General features: G+C 41.9%; 1 protein-coding gene across 9 annotated transcripts; it reads right to left on the minus strand.

Moving 5' to 3' along the window:
- Positions 1 to 143: 143 nt before the first annotated feature.
- On the minus strand, positions 144 to 24,028 carry STX16 (syntaxin 16). Of its 9 annotated transcripts, none has more exons than XM_063459645.1 (10): positions 23,916 to 24,028; positions 23,548 to 23,648; positions 22,889 to 23,477; positions 18,451 to 18,558; positions 17,115 to 17,255; positions 16,747 to 16,909; positions 16,127 to 16,218; positions 15,484 to 15,627; positions 6,400 to 6,480; positions 144 to 2,614 (listed from the first exon to the last, which is right to left on the minus strand). In XM_063459645.1, exons 3-10 carry the CDS (start codon positions 23,012 to 23,014, stop codon positions 2,510 to 2,512), a joined length of 960 nt encoding a protein of 319 aa, XP_063315715.1. In that variant the 5' UTR covers positions 23,015 to 23,477; positions 23,548 to 23,648; positions 23,916 to 24,028; the 3' UTR covers positions 144 to 2,509. The 9 variants fall into 9 exon arrangements, with proteins under 9 accessions (XP_063315715.1, XP_063315713.1, XP_063315709.1 ...); XM_063459643.1 differs by having other exon boundaries at positions 23,548 to 23,847; XM_063459639.1 differs by having other exon boundaries at positions 23,548 to 23,882.
- Between the last annotated feature and the right edge of the window lie 1,300 nt (positions 24,029 to 25,328).

Here is a 25,328-nt window from a genome sequence, read left to right on the forward strand (position 1 = left end):
TATTCTATATCTATGGCAGGCTCACACATAATCAAACCTGCCAGCAGCAAGTCCCTCCAACTGCCCCCCCTGCCTGGAAATATTTAATTTTAACCCCAATGCTATGCCTACAGGAGGAACAATAACAATAAGGACACCAAAAATAGGCCATAGTATTTTAATAGTCATACATTAAAAGATGACACAGACATGATTGGAACAGAAAGAATTCAGATAGTCATACAGCCAGTATCCCTTATTTTACACAAATTATTAAATTAGCAATTAAGATTTCATTAAAACTATCTGTGGAGGGGAAAATAAGCTCTAAACATGATGGATGGAATGCAGTGGGTTAACCAGTTTCCAGTTCGATTGCCCTTTGGCATAGACATGGCACAGACACATGAACTTTGATTTTAAAGCAATGTCTGCTTCAGGCAATTGGAAGAGGGCCCAGAGATAATGTAAGTACGATGGGAGGTTGGCCCAGGTATCCATCTCATTGTCAGCAGGTAATAAACAGGTTAATGGGGACATTTATTATAAAAGAAAATTATGACAATTTTTCCAAACTTCTTACCTCTGCTACAAGTACACGGAAAGCCTTCATAAACAAGCACAATGCTTTTACAAAGTGTTAAATGATAATTCAGCATGGAATTCATTGTATTTAATCTGCGACTCATTTACCACGATTCATGCAGAGCCAGCCTAAGCGGCCATTAAGGCAGAAGTGCTGCATTTAAAGAGTAGTTTTTCTCAACATGGAATGGAGAAGAATCCACAAAGGAAGCACCCGTTTAGGCCTAGACTTTGCACTACAATCTGTACATTACCTGCCGAATGGATCCTTCAGCAACAACAGAAGAATGTTTGGATAGAATTTAACGAAATTTACGGTAACTTGTAGAAATGTCCTCACTAACCCACAAGATCTTCATTGAGCTCGCCCTCTTATAAAAACACTGACAACTGCAAGCGAGACACGTTTATTAATGGTCCCACAAAATCAGAATTCTAACATTTAAACTATTAATATCGGCCTGTATTGGGAATTGATTAGTGTCTAATCAAAGCTACTGGTTAAATGACTGCCGTGAAGTGAAGGCGATTTCATTTTTCCCAGATACCATTAGCTTTCTGCGTTATTAAATTAATTTTCCTGACAGAGGGAACAGCGAACAACAAATGGATTATTTGGAAAATGACAGACAGATCTCCATTTCTCAGAGCAACAACACTGTCAAAGAAATGCCAAATTAAGCAAAGCAGATGAAAATGAAAGCTTCCTATACTTAGAAACTGATACATTCCAAATATACACTTGTATGAAACATTTTACTCACAAATTGCTAAATCTCTGATAGAAGCACAGCCTCCAATAATCTCATGATTTTCAAGTTGTGAAAACGGGACGCAAGCCCTGTACATCTAAACAATCATTTTTAATGCATGTTTGCTTCTGCCAAAGAAGAAAGTCAAATTTATAAGCTCAAAAGTTTGGGCGCTTCCTGGGTGGCAGCGTATACGTGTTTTGGGTTTTATTTACTAACCTATGAATTGAGGGGAGATTAAATCAAAATAGCCAAGTTAGAAGAATAAAATGACACTAACATAGTTTCTGCTCACATTTCACAAATTCAGAAATCACTTCACGCTTTCGGGCACAGATCCCTTTATTTGCGCAGAGAAATGCCGGAGCAAAGTTGTAAGTGAAGAAATGGTCATGAAAACTGATGGAAAGTTCATACTGATCTCTCCAATGCTCTGCACTGTTCCCAGAATCTCTCTTTACTGATAGTTTTCCATATAAAGCCTGCATATAAAGAAATGCCAGCTGCTATGGAATTTGAAACAAAAGTAACATGCAATGGTTGGATCCCAGTACGGGAGCTGGTGTAATACTACCCAGTAAATGACACCGTATTACTCTTCAATCATAAATAAGCCGTGTATCCACTTCATTCATCAGCAATGATTCAGAAAATATACAAACTCCTTGATACTTTTCCAGACCGGAATAAGAATATGTACACGAGAGGATTTTGTGTATAACAGAAAGCCTAGAAAGTGCTTTGTAGTGTGAATCCTCCCAATTTTCCTACACCTGTCTGGCCACCTACCAATGCAGGAGGCTCTGCAGTCGTTGAGGAGTTACCCAGGAACATACAGACACGGGCAGCTCTGCAACGCACTATCCGCTGCAGACATTTCTGTTAGAAACATCCAGTTCTGCACCCGATGCTGCCAACACTGCCACAATTGTTTATAGTCGAATGTAAGAGGGCAGGGAAGGGGGTACACACTGTGCCATTCTGAATAGATAGAAATCGATCATTTATATTTAGATGCCAAACAAGTACGATAGAAGAAGGGACGCTGGTAAGAGCAGTACGAACCCTTCCAGGCTCTGATATGGGATGGGTTAACATCACAATTTGCCAGCAGTCCTCCTTACACACAGGGTAATCACACAGAATAATCCACTGACTACTGTCCAAATAATAATTAAAATAATAAAAACACCCTAATGAGACTTCACACCAATTAACGCAACAATAAGGACCAGAACGAGCACAGACAGGATGAGGATAACAAGCATTTTGCGGTTCTTCTTTTGGTATTGTTCAGCCTGGAAAAGATAAAGAAAAGTCCATTAGTAACAGACAGGAATTTGGTTCCAAAAATGAGGCCAAAATTTGTCTTTAAACTCCAGCCAATGAAACAGAGACTGCGATTGGATGACTGTTATGGTGACGCTGTAAGTGTCTGGTGTAAAATAACTTGTGTCAGTTTCAATTTAACTTTATTTGTGAAAGAGCATGTTAAAGCGCATCTGTCACTTTTTAGAATTCCATAAAGATATATTCTTTAATTTCAGTGAAATTCAAACAATCTAAAAGTACCATAAGAGAAAGTAAGGACTACATTGTCTTATGGTAAAGGAGGAGCTCCTCTGTCAATACTTGTCCAATCCCAGCAGCCAGCAATAATGATGTCCGTAGTATTCAGGCCCTGTCTGGGGATGGTTCCACGGAATCCTCCATAGATCTCAGTGTTGCGCTCTTGCATGTGAGTGAGAGTACAGCACTAATGTGGCTCCTGGCAACTTAAAGGGACACTCCAGGCACCCAGACCACTTCTGCCCATTGGAGTGGTCTGGGTGCCAACTCCCACTACCCTTAACCCTAAAACTGTAAATCTTGCAGTTTTCATAAACTGCAATATTTACCTTGCAGGGTTAACTCCTCCTCTAGTGGCTGTGTACTAGTGGCTGTCTACTAGATTTTCTGTGCTAAATAATGATGTCGCGAACATGAAATTTTCCGTTCGCAAACGCGAACTTCCGCAAATGTTCGCGAACGGGCGAACCGCCATAGACTTCAATAGGCAGGCGAATTTTAAAACCCACAGGGACTCTTTCTGGCCACAATAGTGATGGAAAAGTTGTTTCAAGGGGATTAACACCTGGACTGTGGCATGCTGGAGGGGGATCCATGGCAAAACTCCCATGGAAAATTACACAGTTGATGCAGAGTCTGGTTTTAATCCATAAAGGGCATAAATCACCTAACATTCCTAAATTGTTTGGAATAACATGCTTTAAAACATCAGGTATGATGTTGTATCGATCAGGTAGTGTAAGGGTTACACCCGCTTCATAGTGACAGACCAAACTCCCCGTTTAACGCACCGCAAACAGTCCATTTGCACAAGGTTGGATACCAAACTAGCCATGTCCCGTTCTTTGTCCTCACTGATGTCATTGAAGGTCTCTTCCTCCACCCAGCCACGTACAACACCAAGGGTCCCCGAAAGGTGACAACAAGCTCCCTGTATTTTTTTTTTTTTTTTTATAAATGTACACTACTGTTACACCAGATATGAGTTGCACTGGTGTGACACTGTGCCCTGGCAGGCCCTGAAACGCACACGTGTGAAGGAAACTGACTGCTATTATATTACAGTCAAATTTCTAGTTTTTTTTTTAATGTACACTATTGTTACACCAGATATGAGTTGCACTGGTGTGACACTGTGCCCTGGCAGGCCCTGAAACGCACACCTGTGAAGGAAACTGACTGCTATTATATTACAGTCAAAAAAGTTTGTTTGTTTTTTTAAATGCAAGCTATTGTGACACCAGATAGGAGTGGTGGCACTGGGACCACCTTAAAAATATTGGATATTGCTAAAAATCATGATCACTATATACTTTCTCTACAAACCTCTAAAACGAACCAAACTACTCATCCATCCACTATACCACTTTATCCCACCTAGAACTAGTGCCCAGCTAAAATACTTGACTCTTACTTACCCACACTCAGTCATGCCACACACATTTCACCACTACTCTCACTGAATCCCTCTGACTACGGCTAAATTAATCTTCTACATCAGAACACTACTCCTAAGATTGGATTGTATCCATGTCTCGGGTCTTTCATTTAGAATAGGGGCAGCTTCGGTCTCCTTCAACACTGACACTCCAGTGCATATTATTAAAAGATTGAGCAGATGGAAATCCTCAGTCTACAACCGATATATTCCTCATCCCGAGAAAGAAATGCGGAAAGCTTTTAAAAGTTTGGCTTTGTAAATTTGATGCAATAAGTGTTTTTTTTCTTTAATACCTTTTCACCCTCTTTGCATGAACCCAATTTACATATATTACTAATATGTTTCTGACATATATATTATATTATTCACTCACTCACTCTCCGGCCTAAGACATCATGCTGCCTAGGTCCAACGATAAATGACTATGGGGGATAATGTATAATAAACACAGGTTACTGGCAATGGGGGGATAATGTATAATAAACTCAGGTTACTGGCTATGGGGGGTGGATAATGTATAATAAACACAGGTTACTGGTTGTGGGGGGATAATATATAATAAACACAGGTTACTGGTTGTGAGGGGATAATGTATAATAAACACAGGTTACTGGTTGTGGGGGGATAATATATAATAAACACAGGTTACTGGCTATGGGAGGATAATGTATAATAAACACAGGTTACTGGCTATGGGGAGGATAATGTATAATAAACACAGGTTACTGGCTATGGGGGAGATAATATATAATATGCACAGGTTACTGGCTATGGGGGGATAATGTATAATAAACACAGGGTACTGGCTATGGAGGATAATGTATAATAAACAAAAAAAATGAATGCAGCTTCAGAATTCATCTAAATTGTATGCTGTCTAGGAGGTGGAAGGGGCTGGGAGGGAGGGTCTGCTGCTGATTGGCTGCAATGTGTCTGCTGACTGTGAGGTACAGGGTCAAAGTTTACTCAATGATGACGAATAGGGGGCGGACCGAACATCGCATATGTTCGCCGGGAACTATTCGCCAGCGAACCGTTCGGGACATCACTAGTGCTAAAGCGTTGCTGGACGTCCTCACGCTGAAATCCCCCGTCGCCGGCCGCGAATGCGCAATAGATCTACCCGCCAGATGAAGTCGGCAGGGGAGGAGCATGGGCGGACCCTGAACCAGCGCCAAAGGACATCGGCGCTAACTACAGGTAAGTCACTGAAGGGGTTTTAACCCCTTCAGCAACATGGGATGGTGGGGGGTAGGTGGGAGAGGGGACTTGCAGTGCCAAGAAAACTGGTTTCCTGGCACTGGAGAGTCCCTTTAAGCGCCAGGAGCCCGAAGAAGACCTGCAGCTTTGATATGAGGATGGCCGCAGGGACAGCCGGACGCAATTAAAAGTCATCTCACCAGCACCGCAAAATTGACAGACTTTAAGTAGAAGATTTCATATGGAATCCTAAATCACCTTTTTGTACATTCTTGCAAATAATTGATAACATTATAGGGACACCAAGTACCAAAACAACTTTAGCTTAATGAAGCAGTTTTGGTGTATAGATCATTCCCCTGCAATCTCACTGCCCAATTCTCTGCCATTTAGGAGTTAAATCAATTTATTTCAGTTTATGCAGTCATAGTCACACTTTCCCTGGCTGTGACTCATGCAGCCTCCCTACACACTTTCTGTGAAGAGATATCTGTTTTTTCCCCCAAACTGCCTTTATTTCACAGTGTGTTTAATTTTGAAGTTATTTTTACTGTTCTGTTAATAGTCTGCAAGAGCCTCCTGTGTGTGATTAAATTTCAAGAGAGCAGAAGATAACTTCTAAATGCACTGCAAGATCTGATTGAAAATAAATGTAAAAAAAATTCATGGAGGCTGTGTGAGTCACACAACCAGGGAAGGTGTAGCTAATAAACAGAAACAAAAATGATTTAACTCCCAAATAGCAGAGAATTGAGCATGGAGACTGCAGGGGCATGATCTATACTGCTTCATTGTACTAGAGTTGTTTTTGTGCCTATGGTGTCCCTTTAAGTCATTTAATGAGAAACACAAGATCCCTTAATGGCTACTTACTTTTTGCAAGTGCTTCAATCCATCCTCTGTTTTAATGCAGGATTGCTCTACATTATAGTCAATTCTATCCAAAACCGTACCCTGAAAAAAAGAGAAAAGAAAGGAATTCAAGTCGGTTTAAATTAAATGTCCTTATTTTATTAACATGAACAGATGGATCCTGGTACTCACAATGACGTGTGAATGTTTAAAATGCAGCATGCCTGTTTATTGAAGATCAATACCAAACCAACGTTCTTTGTTTTGTGATTTTTACAGTTTGCTAATGATTATGATTATTAAGTCCAAACTGTAAAAGTGGCAAAATGTGTAAAAACCTTTGAAATCATAAAACCGTATATTAATAGTCAATAAAAATGGCGTTGCTGATCGGATATCTGCTACGTTTTCTGCTATGTGTTAACCGCTCTGCTTGGGAAACGGACTTGATATACCAAAGCACCAACTTATCTGCTTGGCATCAGGACATTAAAGGGTTAATCCAAGCATCCAGCCTACTGTAAGGATTATGATGTCAGGAGTACAGCAGTAATGGGGAAAACTATTTATTGGCAGTATTATAGGAAAGAGAGCTGGAACGTTAAAGGTCTAAAGGCGATAGGGCAAACAAGGGGATAACCCTAGGTAAGCAATAAATAAAGAGAAACTGCTCTATACTATTAATGATTTCTAAAACGTAACATTTAATATTTTCATTAAAAACACCGTATCATGGGGGCGGAGCCAAGCAGGCAAGCAGCCCAGACGTGCCTCGCCAGAGCTCCCGCGTCTGGAGGGGAAAACCGGGGTACAGCGTCCGAAAACGACACCCCACAGACTATTGCCCAACATACCTCATCTCAGGAGGGGCTACCGACTAAAACGGTGCCTCTCACGGCCCCCTGCACAGCCATCCTGACGCAACGAGGCTTGCGGCCTACCTGGCGGGGGTCGGGGGTCATCCCGGTCACCAAGCAGCTCGACTCACCTGAACATCCCCAACGGGACAGCTAACGCTGCACGCATTGACAAGCTATGGAGACTAAGATGGCGGCAGCTGCCCACGAACTGGAGACAGATGAGCGGCACAAAACGCTAGAACAGCGACTGGACGCCCTGTTCCAGAGATTCTGACGCAAGCTCAAACACAAAGCCGACCACCACAAACAGGTACAGCAGAGACACACCCCCACAGGGGGTAGACATCAACAAGGGGAGCCCCCCGGGTCAAAACGAAAGTCAAGCGCTAAACACGTGGCAGGGCCCGCCATTGTTACCATGCGCGCCACGCCAAAGATCCCACGAGGCCCCATGAGGGCGGACAAACCGGGCCAGCCAGGGAGACCCCACCACCCCCCAAGGGAGCGAACAGCCTTCCACAGACAAGTACAGCACAAGCGGCACATACATGCCCTGAGAAGGGAAAAACCAAGGTGCCCACTGGGTGTAAAGCACCAAGACCACCCACGACTCCACCTAGCCCAGCTAAACACTGGGACAGCACCACAAACCATACTTACAAGCAAGCAATCACCCACAACTTCCTCCCGCAGGCCGTAGCCCCGGGATGCATGGAAGCAACTCCCAGCGGCACCACCGGCGGACCCGTTTGAACCGACCTCACGCAAGGGCATCGGCTAAACAAAACTACCTGGACTATCCATACAGCCCCAGGCACACCATACACGGACATAAGCACGCCTAAATAACTGTGCGTGTGGCTGAATTTGAACTTTCAGTCCTTAGAGTTTACCATGGAAGGACTATGCTCAACCCCTGCAGGGAACTGGCTGACTGACGTGAGAGGTTCAGGACTCCATCTCTGGTATCAAAAGTTTACCACCTTCTCACATGATAGTAACTATTTAGCACCTGTTTTGCGTAATACTCATAATTTGAAGTTTTCAACTACAGAGCTTTATTTAGCAGATTGTTTTTGTTTATTTTATTGCGCAAGGGCTTTAGCTTAAATACCTCTGACATCTCTAGGCTATATATATGGGCCATAACGCCTCCCAGTGGCAGTTTTTTGTGTCGCACCGTCATAAGTACTTTGTGGAAAGCTTAAACTAACTAAACGTACCCTAATCTCAAATCACAGTTAAACCCAGCCTGTATTACTCAGACTGTTACCTTAGAATGAACAACTGTTTAATCAACCTACTAACATAACTTTCTTTATGATATTACCAACCTAACATGATCTTATACTACAATTGCGCATGTTACTCATATGACTTAATAATTACAAAAATGTGCATGACTCATTTACCCCAATGTAATACTTAAATGTGAAACGCTAGAGGATTGTCTTTGGGGAACCTCACAAGCGAATGTTACATGTCTATGCACAGCAAAAAAAAAACAAAATTACAAAAAAATAAATAAAAAAAACGTATCAGAAGGTAAAGTGGTAAAGAAAATAAACCAACTCAATAACTTCAAGTCCGTATTAAATAAAAAAAAGTGAGAAAAGAAAAAGATATTTAGATAAATTAGTTTCTGCTACGTATATGTGGAGGTAGAAAAGTATCCGTGATCTTGTGATGATAGTTAGACTTCCAGGAAAAGACTGGCTGTCTATAATCACAAGGAGAGCGAGTGTAACAAATAGAACGTATTGCAGCTGGATACTAATGTAACAATTATCCTTGAAGTGAGCTGCTAACTGAACTGTTGCTCGAGCTCTGGCTTGATCAAAAAGTCTACCTATACCCAATCGTAGTGCAAATATCATTGTGTAAAATTCTCGTTCACCTCCCATTTCTTATTGCATTAATAACCGTATATATTCTTAGCATTAACCAATCATTTATTCCATTTGCCCTAATGCATTAGACAGTATTTTTTCTTAAGTTTCATTTTCACAACGATATTCCAGCTTTGCAATTGGCTACCTACCTGAAATTAGAAATTCAAAAGACCTTCCTCCCCTTCCTTCCCCTTTTGTGGTTTCTGATTGGATCATACTAATGTCAGTCAAAGGAAACTGACATGATTGGATCATCCAGATAGACCTATCGGTTAGATTTACCCGATATACATTCAGCCGAAGTGAGTGGTCTCATTTCCCCAGCCGCCTGATATTTCGCATAAATAACAGACCACACAATAAACACAGACACAGTTTATTTTATTTAAATGGGCTTGGCCGGGGTGTTTATTTAAAGCTTAAAAAGGGCATACCACCGTAACTTGATAACGGTAACATATTCACATAAGAGTTTTGGAAGTAAAGTGAAAACGTTTAACTTTCACCATCACTTAATTGCCAGTCAGTCATAGCTAACCTGACCTTTTATACACAACCATTTAACTAATATCCTTCCTCAGAACATGAACCTGAGGATGACTTTGCCCCACCGCCTCAGCTGAGGTAGAACTCCCCCAGCTGAGGCCCCCCACAGCCAAGACCTTTTCTATCATGTTTGCAGATCCAGATTAGAAATATCCAGACCGATATTTGACAAATAAACCTGGTCTTTACTAAACAGGTTCTTTCTGATCCCATTTCAAATGTCTGTACGAAAATCCGCCCAACCATGGCAAAAATCTTGACATTGCTAAATTCAGTGCTTTTAACTCTCGGTTCACTAACCATCGCCAGCGCTGGACCATCTCTGACCAAACTAGAATGGTGTAAGGGGAATAACTTTCTCAATTCCAAACAAACATTTTTAACATTATGTAATAACTGCACGGATTTAACAACACCTGTATCATTACCCCCCATATGAGTTATTAGAATATCTGGAGCAGGCCAAGTCGATGCACACTCATATGAGCGCCATTAACTGATGAATTCGCAGACCACCTACACCTTTCCAATATATTGCGACGTCATCACGATTGAAGTCCAAATTCAGTCCATATATCCTTGCTCCTGCCCTTAGCATGGCCCGTTTTACAAAGGAATGACCTAAAACCCAAATATTTGTTACGATACCTGAAGAAAATAATAAAAGAGTGAAAGGAGGAAAAAACAAGCATTGCATAATTTCGCACATATAACTTAAAACAGTTTGACCCCAACCTCCTAATCTTCTTAATTGCATCTGCACCAAAACCTAATTTCGTCACTTCAGTTGCTGCCCCAATTCTGAAGGAATGAGTAGTAAATTTGCCTTTATAACCAAGCCTTTCGAAGCATCTCTGAAATGGAAAACATGTTAGAGGAGAGCCTGAGATATGGACCGTGTACCACAGGGCAGACAGCTAAATAAGCACGCAACGTCTCCACTGGGCAAACTCTACCTTCCTTGATACTGGACAAATGAATCCATCTGCCTTTTCCCATTTGATCGATATTTGAAGATTGCAACCAAATATCTACCTGTGAATCCCTTATAATCACATTCTTAAAGTGACAGTCTGAATCTACTGAAAGAAACCAACTCACTGATCCTAAATGCTGCACAAAAGGCTAAAGAAAAGGCTGCTGAAAACAAAAATACTTTGAATTGCAAATAACAAGCCGCGTTTAAAACATCAAGCAAATCTAACACTGAATGTGTTATGGGACGCCTAACGTCATCAACCCTTTTAAAATAACCTTTTAACAACGGTTTAATCATAAATGCATTCACAACTACTGGCTTACTTAAAAGCCGCAAAAAATATGTTAAAACCGCTAAGCGTCTGGAGATGGCATTTTTTTATATGCCATTATTAATACATTGGATCACAAAAGAGAAGGCAGATTCTATATTACCACCTACTGGATCAACCCGGATTAGTTCATGGAATTTATACCATTCATTCCATGCGGACAAATATGCACTCCATGTGCCCAGTGCAAGTGCTTTCATGAGAAATTGCCCGGATCTCCCCAGATTAATTGCCAAAGGCATTTTGGCAATTCCACGCTCTCTTCCTCTGTGTCCGGCACTAAACTTCTAAAAGCGCTGAGCTGAAAACGAGAAATAGCATCAGCTATCTTATTCTCAATACCCGGAAAATGCACAGCCTTCACCCAAATATATTTTAAACATAACAATACTAGATTTCGCAACAAATTAATATCAAAGCAAAATTTAGAATGCATAGAATTAATGACCTGTATCACCGACTTATTGTCACAGTGGAACAAAATCTAGCAGTTCCTCGCCCCATACTAAAATTGCTGATACAATTGGTAACCGTTCCAGCAGAGTTACATTGCTTGGTTAACCCTTGCTCCACACATTCATCTGGCCACTGCGCAAAGGCCCATTTATGTTCCAGAATATGCCATGAACAGCCATTGTATTCTTGTAGGAATTGATCCCACACTTTCAAATATTTAAATTTCTGCAGAAATCCTTCCGAAACAGAGAATTGATTTATTTTTTACACAAGCCAAAGCCATTCGCCTACAAAAAAAATTCTTCCTACAGGAATAATACGACCTGCCAATAGGCCTAATAACAAACTGCTTTAATGTTGCTTTTTTGCTTGCCAAAAAGAAACCGATTTTATCTTTGAGCTTAGAAATCTTTTCTGCCGGCAGTTTACATTCAAAGGCAACAGAGTCAATTGTTATCCCTAAGAATTGAAGACACGTCACTGGCCCCACTGTCTTCTTCACTGCTAGCGGAATACCAAACCATTTGGCTAAATACAGAAAAACTATAACAACATAAACACATTCTGAAGCGAAACTAGGACGAATGAACAAAAAATCATCCAGATAATGTACAATAGAATATAAACCGGTCTCCACATTAACAACCCATTCCAAGAATGGAAAAAAGGCTTCAAAATAAAAACAGGAAATGGAGAAACCCATTGGGAAACATTTATCAAAATAAAACTTGCCATGGAATGAAAAACCCAACGAGTTGAAACCTTCCGCATGCGCTGGCAATAGCCTAAGAGGTGACTGAATGTCTACCTTTGCCATCAGTGCACCCGGTCTGAATTCACATTCCCATCTGAGTGCATCATCAAAATATGCATAGGACACTGAGCACGTATCCTTGTCAAATTCGTCGTTTAATGACGCACCAGAGGGATAAGATAAATGGTGAATTTGCCTGAATGACCTCGGCTTTATTCAGGAATTAAACCTAAAGGAGAAAGGTGAAAATTAGCAAAAGGAGGGCAGTCAAAAGGACCCTCTACTCTGCCTAATTTTAACTCCTTTTGCAATTTCCTGCAAAACCGATTTAAAATCATTAACTGAACAACCTGAACCGTAAAACATTGGAATCTTAAAACCTTCAGCAAAACCTTGAAGCAATGACTTGGCTCTCTCCCTGTTTGGGTACGCCTGAAGATAAGGACGGAGCCTTTCCAGCTGCATTGGCGTCCATGCCGTTTTGAAACTGGTCTTTTCCCTGACTGGATCCGGCTGCAATTCCTTTAAAGCAGCGAAAGGCTGAATGATTTCCGCCACAGTCTGAGCACTCATGCTTAAACCTGCACGTACTGGGCCATTTACAATGCCCTTCATTAAATGTCCAACATTGGCCTTTCTTCATCACTCCTACTACGCTAGAAGTGCCGACATTAGCCGCTGGTTTAACCGACAATCTCTGAGGCAGCATCAGATTAAGCCAAAGCCAAAGATTAAGCCAACATCCTTCATTCCCCATTTCAGGGAAGAGTGGACAGACAGTTTTTCTCTGAAAAGATCATGCTAGTTAAACCACGCTAACCCGCCAAAATTCTTACAAGCCTCTAGTATAACTTCCACACGTTGGAAAAGCCCGCTACATAACTTCGGCTTCTTCTCTCTCAGTACGGCTGAGAAAATACAAAATGCTTGCATCCAGTTATTAAAATTACGTGGGATCAATCCACGCTTTTCCTCATCCTTTTCACTCTCTGCTCTGTGAAAATCCTTTGCTGAAGGCAAAAGTGATCGCAAATCGCAATCACAATCGCAAATTTCTCTTTTACATGAGCGTTAAATAAAACCGTGAACTTTCACATGGCGGAGCTTTTTTCTTACAATATCCATGAATAAATCCTTTTTTAGAACTACTACTCCCACTACCCCAAGCCTGAGCTGGACTTTTTTCTGTAAAAACCTTTACCATTCCAGTCACCGCTGCTAACACCTCACTAATCTTAGCCAATTCAGCAGTTTTGTTCATACTCACCGCCTGAAGTACCAGCTCTGCCTTGCATCTCCATTTCATCTAGGACTAGCATGTCGTCCAGATGACACTCACTCCCATCATTCGAACTTTCTTCAATCCTCGACAGGATGTCTTCAGCCCAGCCCTCTACTCTACCCTGACCCACAACAGATACAGGGAAAGAGGGCAGGCTTTTTTTACACCTTCTCTTCTTTCCAGGAGCTGTGTCTAAATTCTGGAGCCAATTTTTGCACCGTCGTGCATTCTCTTTTTTCCCCAGCCGGTGGCGCTCTTCCCCGGTTGTACCGCGCATGTGCCCGCAGTGTACGTCGTGCCGCCGGCCGAAATCTCCGTCAGTTGTCGGGAGCATTCTGTAGGGGAGGATGCTGCTACCGGAGGCTCCCGGTCAGCGTTGGAAGCCCCTTGCGTTGAAATTAATCAGTCTCTTAACAGGATTCCCCTCCAGACGGGACATCAGGTCTTCAGAGGACATGATGTTGTGGCTGGAACAGCTGAGATGCTGGGGGTCCGTCCGTGCTTCTCCTGTCCTGCAAACAACTGACAGGAACTGCGCTTGCGGTGCCATCTTTTATTCTTACCTGGCTTCCCGCACTTCGTTGGCTTGTGGCCAGCAACCAATCCTCAGCCAGCTCTTGTCCCCAGCTACAGCTGTGTCACCAAATCTGCCCAGCTACTTGTCCCACCCTGCCCAACAACCTACCAGGGGTCATGCCTCTAGCATGTAAGCTCATTGAGCAGGGCCCTCAACCGCTCTGTTCCTGTGCGTCCATTTGTCTGGTTACAATTACGTGTCTGTAAGGCCGCCCATTGTACAGCGTACGGAATTTGATGGCGCTATATAAATAATACAATAATAATAAACTCTCTAAACTTTCCCTAACTGTACAAATTAACAGGACAAATTAACCCTCTATTGCCTCCATACATACATGCCACAGTGCTTAACGACTATGGCATCTTAATTGTCCACAGAGGAGTCAGAATTACCTGTGCTGTTTTTTTCTTCACAATCATTTAATTTTCCTCAATGGTGCGGACTTTAGATTAGCAGATAGAAAATCTATACAGAATAGGTGCCCTCAAAGGCACAGTTTAGAATACTTTGATTTATTGATTATAGCGCTATTTGGGGCAGATGTTCTTTCAATTTAGTTTGTTTTCTTGCTACACTTACGATTGGGTATAGGTAGACTTTTTTGTTCAAACCAGAGCTCGAGCAACAGTTTAGTTGTCAGCTCACTACAAGGATAATTGTTAAATTAATATCTAGCTGCAATACGTTCTATTTGTTACACTCGCTGATTATAGACAGCCAGTAATTTCCTGGAAGTCTAACTATCATCACAAGATCACGGATACTTTTCTACCTCAAGATATACGTAGCAGAAACCTAATTTATCTAAATATCTTTTTCTTTTCTCACTTTTTCTTTATATAAATTACGGACTTGATTTTATTAAGTTGGTTTATTTTCTTTGCCACTTTACCTTATGATACGATGTTTTTAAAGAAAATATTAAATGTTACGTTTTAGAAATCATTAATAGTATAGGGCAGTTTCTCTTTATTATTTAATATTTAATAGCAGACTGCACTCCCACCGGACTCAGGGGTTCCTCTCCTGCTGGGGGACGCGCTTTTGGCTTTAGGAAAAGGCGGAAGCTGGTCCAGTCGAAAATTCTGTTTTGGAGCATTCACACATTCAGAACCATAGGCTGGAAGATCTCCTTTACTCTGGACATGTAATTAGTGCTGGTTTCAATTATTGTACTCTGCTTTACAACAGAATAGTTTAGTATATAACTGTGTTTAATGAAAAGAGTCTATAAAACCAGGCTGCCTTGCTAGGGGCCCTCAGTCTGCCACGGAACTCATCCTATTGGTATCGCCGCTCACATTACACTTCAAAGAACGCCAAGCAATGCAAAGCTCAACACTGGCACACACTGGACAACCCATCATGGCTAGCAAAGCATCGTGGGAGATAAGTCGTCTCTAATAGCTCGTTTAGCTGACTTACCTGCTCCACCACCATCCCAGCTAACTCTCGGAAGATCTCATTAAGGTCTGAGATGGATTGCACAATCTGTCGGATTTCCCTCTCCCGTTCCTCAACCACCAGCGTGTTCTGCTGCACCAGGACCAACTGGTCATCAGTGAAACCCTGCAGGTTAATGGGCATCGGGAGCAAGTTAACAGCCATTCACGGAAGAAGACAAGGCGTTAGCGACTATTCAAGTATAACACACCGTACAAATATCTCACATATATTGGTCTCTCGGGTGATTTTGCTGTGCACAGCATATAGGAAAGAGGAAATAAGAGTGTCCACCCAGTAAGTTCTACATTAGGCATGTTGACTGCCATATCACTTTTTTTTTAACCATTTCTCAATTAAATTCTGCTCCTGTTTCATATCTCTCTACAGACTGGAGGCAAACAGAGAGCTCTCAAATGGCCTAACCACAACACCCATGGTCCTAAGCCAGCATTTTCATGGACGTTGCTGGCCAAGCTTCACGATAGAAATTCCCACTGGATGGTGAGGAATCAGGGGTGTTCATGACAAGATATCACCCCTCCTAAGGACATTAGACTCCAACCAACGGGATAAAGGATTTCAATAGTTCAACCTTAGCAGCGGGAATTAAAGAGAACCTCACCCGATCATATAATGTATTGTCTTCACCGTCATCAATCAGAGGAACCGACGTGTCAAAGAAATGCTTAGATCTCTCCTCTCGATTCTTCATTCCTAAACATGGATACATCATATCAAGACAGGCTTTAATAAGGTTTTGGGTTATTTCACAATACAGGCTTTCTTTGGAATTTGATATAGGGGTTAATATAGGGATTCTGCCATTGCATAGGTTAAAAGTTTGGGTCATTATAGAGATTCTCACAATGTGGCTGGGAGAGGGTTAATAGGGAGATAATGTCAAAGGTTCAATGCCCCAAAAAGTAACTGCCCATTTCTCCCTGGGTGGACTGGGTAATTCACTTGTGGAAACTATAGGAAATTCAAAGTGAATTTCACATTTTAGGACAAAATCGTCATATTGGACATGTTTTCTAAATTAAATAGGTCTTTTATTTTGATATTTTAATTTAAAATTCACTTTGAATTCCCCACGATTTCCCTTTTAGTTAACCCTGCCATGGATGTAATATTTTATGGGTTTTCGTTGCGCACGGGAAGTGTCTGTCCTTGGGAGTTTATTGAGTAAATATATTGGGATACACGCTGCCATATCCGAGACTGGGAAAGGGGAACGCTTACGTTTCAGGTATTCTGATTGCGTGTGCCTAAAGTTGGTGGAGAGATCCTGAAGAGACTGTGCGAGCGAGGACACTACGTTTCGGAGCACTCGTTCCTCTTGCTCTGTACAGCTGCGTGATCGGCTCTGTAAAGTCTGCACGGCGCGCTGACAGCGGTGAAACATCTGCAGGAAATGGAGAATTGGACAGAAAGACAACAAGAGACAAACATCAGATCCTGAAAACGTACTGTTCCTGTAGTTGGTGCTCAGCCAGCCCTATTTACTATTATTTTCTGTCTCCATCACGTGATCTGTGATGGCAATCATTTCACGTGGAAACACATCAGCCATTCAGGATACAACGCGGTCCCTTCCATCTTGTACTCACCTGTGTGACATCCTGTGTGGTAATTTCGATTGCATGTTCTTCTTCTGTGCTGTCATCGAGGGTAGGCCTGTTTAAATGCTTATCGTGAAGACATGCCAGATCTTTCATCTTCTGTTTAATCCGTGTAATATCATATTGGATCTACAGAGATAAATGAGTAATATTACAGCCAATCACCAAGGAAAACGGAGAGACAATGAAGATAAAGAAATAAAAAAGCCCAAATACCCGACTGATTTGAACTGGATGGCATATCCGGGAACGCAGCTTCGGTAAAATTATGAGAATGTGAAAATGAGGTCTCTGTACAATCTATCTTTTGGTCTTCACATTGAAAAAATCTCCGAAACTAGGTGCCCTGTACAAAAACAAATCCTGCCTAAGCCCTACAGTAAGAAAACAGATAGTGCAACAAATGCTAATGCCGGTCATTGATTATGGGGATGTAGTGTATGCTGCCGCACCGTAAACCCACCTTAATACGTTATATAATTAATTCTGCCGCTTTGTACTAGAATGTAATTACTTTGCCCACCACTGTGACATGTTAAAAGAGCTAAACTGGCTGTTGCTGGCGCACTCTTCATCTTTCCAGCCTTGTGTTTCAGAGCATTTCTGGGAAGCTCCCACCATACCGGAGCAGAATGCTCTCCCCAGCTGCTCCCACCTCCTATAACCTCCGATCCAGTACTAACACGATATTTAGCATACCGCAATACAAAAATAAAGTGGCTCGATCCTCCTTTTCCTACAGAGCCCCGCAATTATGGAATAACCTCAGGGACACAGTCAGATCTTCATTCAATCTAAAATCTTTTAAGAGATCTATGGCAATAAACCTCAGCACAGAATGCACCTGTCATGGTTGAATATATTTATCACCTGTTATGTATTAAATTTGTGGGTGTGTGTATATATATATATTGTGTATATTGTATTTTTTGTAATATTGTATCCTATTGTAACATGCAATGCATGTTTTGTGGATTCAGGACATACAAAATATTTGATAAATAAATAATTTAGTAAATTAAAATTGAAAAGAAAGTTGTCAGTAACAAGCACAGAACTGTGGAAAATGTCTGACAAAAACCCACAAATATAATAATATATTTTATTGCTATATTTTAAATTAAAACATATGTGTACGGTATTTATCCCTGTGTAATAACAGTGTGTGCAGGACAGTCTCTCTCTCCAGCCAAAAAAAAACAAACAAAAAACAACAACACTATTTTGACAATTTTAATATAAACAATAAACATGTAGCTTTAACCCATTCAGATCTGAATCATTAAACCCGAAGATTACTAAACATTTTAGGGAATTAACTTACTTCTTCCACGCCGTCCACCCATTTGGGCGGCAGACGCTTTGTCACGCCAACTGCAGCTTCAGGATCCAAGGTGAGCCCAGACACCAGGGCCATGCGATCATCAGCCAACTAGGAAACACAGAGGTAATCAGTGACATTTCACTCCGAATAACGGACCTTACCCACTGCATACGGCTTAATACAGAGACAGATCAGAAAAAGACAATTTTTGCATCAAGCTTGTGACCCTGGCCAAACTGTGCCATAATTTATAACCCGAGTCCCCTCCCACCTCTACTGAAAGACCGTTCCAAAACAATTACTAGTTTTTCTGAATATTTTCCGTAGTTTGCTAAACACGGCTAGGTTATGGAAAACGTTCTTTCTGACAGTTGAGACATTTGTAGAACAGGATATAGTTAAAGAATGGGTAAATAATATGTTTCAAATAAATAGTCACACTTGCTGAGCCTCTATTTCCACGTATTACGGCTCCTAGAATTGAGTGTGCGCATCACATATGAAGTGATATCACATCATGTTTATTAAATCATTTCCCATCCAGGGTCTACAGGGGTCACTGTGTGCAAGAGGAACAAATATCGGGGATCCGATTCTACGGGCTCCCTGTAATAACAGTAACCATGTACAAAATGTCCCATCCTGAGATCAGATCGTACCTCATCCAGTTCCTGGTTCAAATATCCAGCACATCACAGACAGCAGAGAGGAAATAAAAAGTAAAATCAGCATTAATTAACCAGCATTCCATTACATTCCCGATTATCCAAGCAATGAGCATTCTAACCCATTCCCGATTATCCAAGCAATGAGCATTCTAACCCATTCCCAATTATCTGAGGAATCAGCATTCTAACCCATTCCCGATTATCTGAGCAATCAGCATTCTAACCAATTCCCAATTATCCGAGAAATAAGCATGCTAACCCATTCCCAATGATCTGAGCAATCAGCATTCTAACCCATTCCCAATGATCTGAGCAATCAGCATTCTAACCCATTCCCAATTATCAGAGCAATCAGCATTCTAACCCATTTCCAATTATCCGAGAAATAAGCATTCTAACCCATTCCCAATTATCAGAGAACTGAGCATTCAAATCCATTCCCAATTATCCCAGCAGTAATCATTCTGATTAATTGCAGATTATCCCAGCAGTAAGCATTCTAATCTATTTCAGATTATCCAAGCACTGAGCATTCTAAGCATTCACGATTATCCCATCTGTGAGCATTCTAACACGCACTCCATTTATCTCAGCAATGAACTAATGTTGGGATAATTTGCTAATCTTGGAATGTTGGGAAATGGTTAAACCAATTACACATTTTAGGCCAAAATGTATTCAACCCAGCAGTTCTGGCGTAAAATCTGCAAATGTCTAATTTGTGAATAAACCCTATTGAATGTGGTACGGTCTGTGGTTCCTTTACCAATACCACAGTCCCCACGATGACCAGATACCAACATTAAATATGTTACTGTACGGTTTACAGACTGCAAAGACAAGGACTGGTTAAGCTCACAAACAGGTGGCAGACATAGAATAAAAATGAAGCAGATCTCTCCACAAACATATAAAGAAAGGACCACACACTGTATAGAAATCCCACTGAAACAGACTCCGTTAAAACGAGGCCACACATTCGATATATACCGTATATATCACATATTACAACGAGGCCACACATTCCATATATACCGTATATATCACATATTACAACGAGGCCACACATTCGATATATACAGTATATATATCACATATTACAACGAGGCCACACATTCGATATATACAGTATATATATCACATATTACAACGAGGCCACACATTCGATATATACAGTATATATATCACATATTACAACGAGGCCACACATTCGATATATACAGTATATATATCACATATTACAACGAGGCCACACATTCGATATATACAGTATATATATCACATATTACAACGAGGCCACACATTCGATATATACAGTATATATATCACATATTACAACGAGGCCACACATTCCATATATACCGTATATATATCACAAATTACAACGAGGCCACACATTCCATATATACCGTATATATCACAAATTACAACGAGGCCACACATTCCATATATACCGTATATATCACATATTACAACGAGGCCACACATTCCATATATACCGTATATATCACATATTACAACGAGGCCACACATTCCATATATACCGTATATATCACATATTACAACGAGGCCACACATTCCATATATACCGTATATATCACATATTACAACGAGGCCACACATTCCATATATACCGTATATATCACATATTACAACGAGGCCACACATTCCATATATACCGTATATATCACATATTACAACGAGGCCACACATTCCATATATACCGTATATATCACATATTACAACGAGGCCACACATTCCATATATACCGTATATATCACATATTACAACGAGGCCACACATTCGATATATACAGTATATATCACATATTACAACGAGGCCACACATTCCATATATACCGTATATATCACATATTACAACGAGGCCACACATTCCATATATACCGTATATATCACATATTACAACGAGGCCACACATTCCATATATACCGTATATATCACATATTACAACGAGGCCACACATTCGATATATACAGTATATATCACATATTACAACAAGGCCACACATTCGATATATACCGTATAGATCACATATTACAACAAGGCCACACATTCGATATATACCGTATAGATCACATATTACAACGAGGCCAAACATTCGATATATACCGTATATATCACATATTACAACGAGGTCACACATTCGATATATACCGTATATATCACATATTACAACGAGGTCACACATTCGATATATACCGTATATATCACATATTACAACAAGGTCACACATTCAATATATACCGTATATATCACATATTACAAAAAGGCCACACATTAGATATGTACAGTATATATCACATTATATTACAATCACGTCACACAGAATTTAGCCATGCAATCTCTAACGATGTAACCATGTGTCGGTCCTCTTTAGCTCAGGACACTTATGACAAACACATGCTGCAAGCTTACATTAAAACTAATATTATAGCGCAGACAGAGTTAAAAACCAAATACAGCTCTCCAAGTTTAAAGGGGAACTATCACTTCACAGATCTTTAATATGTTTTACTAATCCCTATATTTAGAAAATATGTGTTTCGGAAAATTAAAATGAAATGTTGAAACGGACATTGCTGTATTTACATCTATACTAGTACTGGGCACCTCCATCTTATTCCCCTGTCAATCATTGTTATCAACTATGTCTTTTGGCACAATGCTTATTCTCCCACAATGCAATGTGTGCCTTGGCTGTGCCAGGATTTAACTGGATTGTGCTGTTAATTGGTGAAACGTTAAGATACATTTAAAATAAATCACATGATGTAAGTGATGATTCCCCTTTAAACAATTGCAATATAGATAATGTTCCTTTGCTTAGGGCAAACTGAGGACTGAACCCACTTCCTCAGCCCTACCCATTCTATCAAAGTATCATAGTTAATTCCATAAATATGGAGTATCGCAGGAACCTGCATGCCATTATACCAATGTGTGGCCAGCAAAGATGGGAGATGGGTCAATTGCCACCTAGAAAACAAAGCGACCAAACGGTAGGATGTGACATACACTACTAAAACAATGTGAAATTTAAAGGGACACTCCATTGCCAAAATAAATAAATATCACTGTTTAGTTGATCATTTAATAATGCATTTTTTTTTTAAATTGGTTTATATCTAAAAAGAGCTTGTAAATGCTGCAGTCTTTGCAACCCCTCCCCTTCTAACCCTGCCCAGTCTTTCTGTGGCTGTCCAATCACAGACTTCCCAATGAGCTCAATGAGACAGGTGCAAGACAGGTGCTCTGGGCAATTGCTGCCATTTGAGTTTCTCTCCACTGAGCTAAACAACCAGGAAGTAACAGGACCTGTAATCAGATTCACAGCCAGGGGGTGTTACAAGATTCATTTCTAAAAGTGTAAATGTTTATTGCAATATTTTCGAAGCGTTAGGGATCCGGAGTGTCCCTCTAAGAAGCAATACAGAAGCCTTATATCAGGGTTTAAATCTTCGCGTTCTATGCTAGCCCAGCCTTACAAGTTATTGCTAGCTTGGAAGGTGTATGGCATCTAACAATTGAATTTATATTCCCCAGAGCTGAATTTTGTCTCACTAAATGGGTGATGGAACTTTTGAGCCCTGCGAATACTCTATATCAGGCAATTATATTGAAAAACTGTTGAATACCTTATATTTCTAAATTAAGTAAATTACACATTCCAGGCACAGAAACACTCAAATATCAAAAGTTTAGATAAAAAGCCCAACACACAGGGCCGGAAAGTCCAGCACGGAGACTCACCGCTCCGCTGCTCCGGGCACTCACCGGGTGGCTGTAATTACTCACTTGCTCGGCCAATATATGGCGGTTCTGGGCCGCATTGTTCCGTAATAATAAGAATGCATCGGTCAGACGACGAGTGGCCATGTTCCCCCCGCTGATACCCTGCACTCACTCTCCCCAGGGTGCGTATGAGGGGTGGAGGTCACCTGTAACAACACTCCACGGGTGGGAGGGAACTTGCACTTACTTCTCCTGGGGGGATCGAACACTTAAACTCATCAAGATGGGGAAGGAACACTGTACTCACACGTTCAGAGCTTGAGGATAGGGCAACACTCACAGAGGATGAGGACAACCCTGCACTTTGCTCCCTAAGCCGAAAAAGGCCGAAGAGGGTTGGAGAAACCTACACTCACACTACATGCGCAGGAATGAGAGCTGTAACCTGCACTCACACTACCTGGCAGAAGGAATGAAAAACCTGCACTCACTCTACATGGGCAGGAGGAAGGGGCAGTCTGTATTTACATGATCTTTTGCTGGCAGAAGGGGCATCCTCCAATCACCCCACCTAGGCAATAGGAGGTGCAGCCTGCACTTTCACTACCTGTCAGGAAAAGGTGCAGCCTGCACTCACACCACCTAGCAGGAGGATGGGTAGCCTGCACTCACACTACCTGAGGGAGTGCAAATCTGCACTCACACTACCTGGGGAGAGGAGCGGCAGCCTGCACTCACACTGCCTGGGGGGAGGAGGGGCAGCCTGCACTCACACTACCTGAGGGAGTGCCAACCTGCACTCACACTACCTGGGGGAGGAGGGGCAGCCTGCACTCACACTACCTGGGGGAGGAGGGGCAGCCTGCACTCACACTACCTGAGGGAGTGCCAACCTGCACTCACACTACCTGGGGGAGATGGGGCAGCCTGCACTCACACTACCTGGGGGGAGGAGGGGCAGCCTGCACTCACACTACCTGGGGGGAGGAGGGGCAGCCTGCACTCACACTACCTGGGGAGGAGGGGCAGCCTGCACTGACACTACCTGGGGGAATGGGATCAGTATCACACACTCACACTCCCCGTCTCTGACAAGCCGAACCGATTCTCGGCATCACAGAGACAGCCACTTCCGCCCTCACCACAGTGCTTCACCAAATACTGTCCCACTTCCGCCCACACCACAGTGCTGCACCAAATACTGTCCCAATTCCGCCCTGACCCCAGTGCTTCACCAAATAATGTCCCACTTCCGCCCACACCACAGTGCTTCACCAAATACTGTCCCACTTCCGCCCACACCACAGTGCTTCGCCAAATACTGTCCCACTTCCGCCCACACCACAGTGCTTCGCCAAATACTGTCCCACTTCCGCCCACACCACAGTGCTGCACCAAATACTGTCCCAATTCCGCCCACACCACAGTGCTTCACCATATACTGTCCCACTTCCGCCCACACCACAGTGCTGCACCTAATATGTCCCATTTCCGCCCTCACCACAGTGCTGCACCTAATATTGCCCCACTTCCGCCCAAACCACGGTGCTTTGCGAAATACTGCCCCCACTTCCGCCCTCAGTGTGGTAAACACTGTCCACATGTTCAGCCAGTGACACTCATTCACTCCCATACATTAAGCCTCACTCATAGTAAGTGTGTTCCCTCCTCCATGACACCCTAAACTGTTATTCAGTGTTTTGGAAGCCATTCCCCTATGGTGAGATAAAGCCAGCATAATAGCTATTCCTTCATACTGACAGGATGATCTCACAGACTGCCTCAGCATGGATTACTAGCACCGGTATGTCATATTATAGGGTAACTAGCACCGGTATGTCATATTACAGGGTAACTAGCACCGCTATGTCATATTACAGGGTAACTAGCACCGCTATGTCATATTACAGGGTTACTAGCACCGGCATGTCCATATTACAGGGTTACTAGCACCGGTATGTCCTATTACAGGGTAACTAGCACCGCTATGTCATATTACAGGGTTTCTAGCACCGGTATGTCCATATTACTGGGTTACTAGCACCACTATGTCATATTACAGGGTAACTAGCACCGGTATGTCCATATTACAGGGTTACTAGCAGCAGTATGTCCATATTACGGGATAACTAGCAGCGGTAGGTCTACATTACAGGGTTACTAGCACCGGTATGTCATATTATAGGGTAACTAGCACCGGTATGTCATATTACAGGGTAACTAGCACCGGTATGTCATATTACAGGGTAACTAGCACCGGTATGTCATATTACAGGGTAACTAGCACCAGCATGTCCATAGTACAGGGTTACTAGCACCGGCATGTCCATATTACAGGGTTACTAGCACCGGCATGTCCATATTACAGGGTTACTAGCACCGGCATGTCCATATTACAGGGTTACTAGCACCGGCATGTCCATATTACAGGGTTACTAGCACCGGCATGTCCATATTA

This window comes from Pelobates fuscus, chromosome 6 (assembly GCF_036172605.1).
Source record: "Pelobates fuscus isolate aPelFus1 chromosome 6, aPelFus1.pri, whole genome shotgun sequence".
Taxonomy (NCBI): Eukaryota; Metazoa; Chordata; class Amphibia; order Anura; family Pelobatidae; genus Pelobates; species Pelobates fuscus.